Source organism: Phalaenopsis equestris, unplaced genomic scaffold (genome assembly GCF_001263595.1).
Source record: "Phalaenopsis equestris unplaced genomic scaffold, ASM126359v1 Scaffold000134, whole genome shotgun sequence".
In the NCBI taxonomy this organism is placed as follows: domain Eukaryota; kingdom Viridiplantae; phylum Streptophyta; class Magnoliopsida; order Asparagales; family Orchidaceae; genus Phalaenopsis; species Phalaenopsis equestris.
Window position 1 is genome coordinate 4,409,152 of NW_018164576.1, and position 3,586 is coordinate 4,412,737.

The 3,586-nt window shown below is 38.7% G+C and overlaps 1 protein-coding gene across 1 annotated transcript; it reads left to right on the plus strand.

Moving 5' to 3' along the window:
• Nucleotides 1–1,057: 1,057 nt before the first annotated feature.
• On the plus strand, nucleotides 1,058–3,586 carry LOC110021433 (polygalacturonase QRT3-like). Its single transcript, XM_020719917.1, has 3 exons — nucleotides 1,058–1,267; nucleotides 1,358–1,612; nucleotides 2,481–3,586. The coding sequence occupies exons 1-3, from the start codon at nucleotides 1,058–1,060 to the stop codon at nucleotides 3,495–3,497; spliced, it is 1,482 nt and encodes a 493-aa protein (XP_020575576.1). The 3' UTR covers nucleotides 3,498–3,586.

Below are 3,586 nucleotides of genomic sequence, written 5' to 3' on the forward strand. Positions count from 1 at the left end.
GTTTTGTGTTGAAAATTGTTTTCTTGTTGTTTTCTAAAAATTAATATGACTGAAAGCTGATTTTTTCAACCAGGGCTATTAAAGTTCGATAGCATTGTAATAAATCGGTTGCCTAATTTTTTTTTTAATATATATTTATAATTCTCAAAGCATTTCTCTAAGAATTTGTTTAACTGCAATAACCCCAAACAGACTCTAAGAGTCCATATTAGACAACTTGAGTGATTGAATTCTCTTTAATAGTATAAATTGTACATCATCATACAATTTTGCGTGTACTCTATCAATTGTTGAAGAATAATTAATATGGACGGACTTATGTCGATCAAGGTTATGTGTGATTGAACAAGACAATGATTTTTATTTTTCTTAAACGTGATTATGTGTTGACTAAATTCATTTGGAATTCAAAATTAGAGAACAAATAACATATTTAAATTTAATTATATAAATTTTCCATTATTAATTTGAAGGAACTAGTTGGAGAGCTAGACTTTGTCATAGAATTTCTCGTGTGAATTACAAGTCATCGAATTACATGTCGATGACTGAGAAATGTTAAGTAACCGAACATGTCCAAACTTTTGTTTGATTGTTAGCATTAGGGTTCTCTATTTCTATAAAGCTATGATATATAAATCTTCCCAAACTTGCTATTTACAAATCAACCAACCATTTTCATCATATTTTCAAATCCTCACTCAAGTATCAAAACTCATTGTAAAAACCCAAGCCATGCTTTTCCTTTTTATCAAATTCTCAATAGCATGATAGTGACAGACTTAAATACATTGGCCTTATAGTTTAAAAGAAACACCTGATTAATTTGTAAATATCAATATTTCAGATGGTCTATATATATATATATATATAGCCTCAACATATATTATGTTATATATTTTTACATTTTCTCTGGGGTTTATATATTATAAGAAGGGCATATTTTTTTAAATTAAATGGGGTCATCAACCTTAATATTTTATAAATAACCTTTGACGGCATTTCCCACCTCCATCCCCTCCTCTCTTCCACTCCTCCCCTTCTCCTAAGCAGAATAATGATGAGCGGGCGACTTCCCACCGGTCGTCCGGCTCATTACTTTCTATTCACCCTCTCTCTCGCTGCCATCTTCACCTTCTCCGACGCCGCCACCGCTCATTCAAGCAATTCCGGCCATGTCCTCCGCCGTCAACAGCTCACTCGCCAACGCTCCGAGCGCATCTTAGCCTCCCTCGCAGCTGGCGCTGCTCCTCCTCTCTCAACGCCGGTATTCAATCCTCTCTCCTTTTTTCAATACTTCCATTAACAGTTTTTTTATCAATCTCACTTGTCTAATGGATGCAATTGAATGATGCAGCAGAGTTCTTCTTCCTCGTCGCAGTTGAGATCCCGCGTCTACAGCGTCATGGACTACGGTGCCGATCCGAGGGGGATCGCCGATTCGACGCAAGCGATTAAACGGGCTCTTGCCGACGCCTGCGCGTCGCTGGAAGATCGCCGTCTGATGTCCCAAATCGCCGATCTCGGCGGCTCCGAGCTCAATCTCGGCGGCGGATCGTACCTCATAAGTAGCCCGCTCACTCTCCCCTCCAATCCGATTGGAAATATTAAGGTACGACCAAATCAACAGCCGTTAATCTCAACTTAGAATTGTACGTTATATTATTTTTCGTCGAACCTTTTTTTTTCTAATTTATAATTAATACTATTTAAGAATTTATATGCTTTTTATGTACATTATAAATAATTAGCCTTAATAATTAATGAAATTATTTTTCATCTACTATTCAATAAAAAAATTCGGAATTAATAAGATTTTAATTATGATCAATTAATTTTATTATTATTTAACGCAACAATTTAGCCTAAAATATAAATTTTATTGTTTTATAATAAATAAATAAATTGATGAATTAGTTTTTAAAAAAAATTATGCGCGTTAAGTTGATTTTTTTTAAATTTAAAGAACTCTAATCCAAAGGGATAATACGAATGCACGTCTTAATAGAAATTATTTTTTTTAAAGTATTTATTTATATTAATTAAGATTTGGCTTAAACACTGAAGATGTATTTTGGGGGGTTAGATGCTCCTAAAATTTAATATAGTTATATATGATAAATATTTATTAAAAAAAGGTTCTTTTATATGATTTTACCTATAATGACATTTAATTAGTGCCTCTCCTCTTCAAAAAAAACTACAGAAAAATATTCTAACTATATCATTACAAAACAAAATTTATTAGTTATGACCAAGTCAAGCTAATTAATAATTAATGAGCACTTTTTAATAAATAATGATTAGTATTAGTTTAGTTATAAATTTTTAAGCTTTTTAATATTATTTATATTAATTAAAATTAAATTTGCTTAATAATTCATAAAACCATTAGAATAATCGAGACCAACATTTTAGCTAGACTTGTTTGCGTTCATCCATGCTATATATTTTGACAACCTTTTTTTTTATCTGAATAGATCCACCAAGGCACCCTTCGAGCCTCCGATGATTTCCCCGCCGGTCGCTACATAATTGAGCTTGGCTCGAACTCATCGGAATCAACTACCTCCAACTACAACTTCGAGTTCGTCACGCTCTCCGGCCTCATGATTGACGCCAACCACCGCGCAGGTGGCATCATCGTCATAAACTCCCTCCGCACCACCATCAGCGGCTGCTACATCGTCCGCTTCACCTCCGAAGGCATCTCCGTCCGCTCCGGACATGAAACCCTCATCACCAATTCATTCATCGGCCAACAAATCACTGCCGGCGCACATCCCCAAGAGAAGTCCTTCACCGGAACCGGAATCAGCCTCACCGGCAATGACAATATCGTCACCGATGTCGTCATATTCTCTGCCGCCATAGGGATACTCATCGCCGGCCCAGCCAACATCCTCACCGGCGTTCATTGCTACAACAAGGCGTCCGCTTTCGGCGGGATGGGGATATATTTGAAATCGCCGGGTCTGACTCAGACACGAATCGTTAACTGCTACTTGGATTACAACAGTATCGTGTCGGAGGACCCGGTTCAGCTACACGTGTCGGGTACATTCTTTTTAGGGGATGCTAATGTGGTGCTTAAGTCAGTTAAAGGGGTGTTAAGGGGCATTAATATAGTGGAAAATGTATTCTCCGGCTTGGGTGGCGGTGTCGATATCGTGCGGTTGGATGAGTCCGGCGGGGCGTTTACGGCCGTTGATCAGGTGATGGTGGGGCGGAACAGTGTGGAGGGGATGAGGGTGAGATCGACGGTGGGGAAGGCATCGGTGCGGGGGAACGGGACGACGTGGACTGTTGATTTCAGCCCGGTTCTTTTGTTTCCGAACAGGATCGATCAGGTGCAGTATTCGCTGCTCGCCGGTTCGGAATTCCCGAAGCATGCGTTGAGGAAAGTGAGTGATAACCGGGTGGTGATTGAGTCCGACGTGGCGGTGCAGGCGACGGTTTATGCGCATGTGGAGCAGTATGGGGGAATTATGGCATGATGAGTCAGATGAAATGAACATGAGCCGACAATTTTGTTTTTGGGGCTTCCACTGGAGCTGGAAAGTATAATGTGAGGCTTGATTGATGA

Bases quoted from the DNA above. Each gene is read 5' to 3' on its own strand.
- LOC110021433 (XM_020719917.1), top strand. From the start codon at position 1,058: ATGATGAGCGGGCGACTTCCCACCGGTCGTCCGGCTCATTACTTTCTA. The intron at 1,268-1,357 runs GTATTCAATCCT...TGAATGATGCAG, and splicing joins CTCCTCCTCTCTCAACGCCG to CAGAGTTCTTCTTCCTCGTC. The intron at 1,613-2,480 runs GTACGACCAAAT...TTATCTGAATAG, and splicing joins ATCCGATTGGAAATATTAAG to ATCCACCAAGGCACCCTTCG.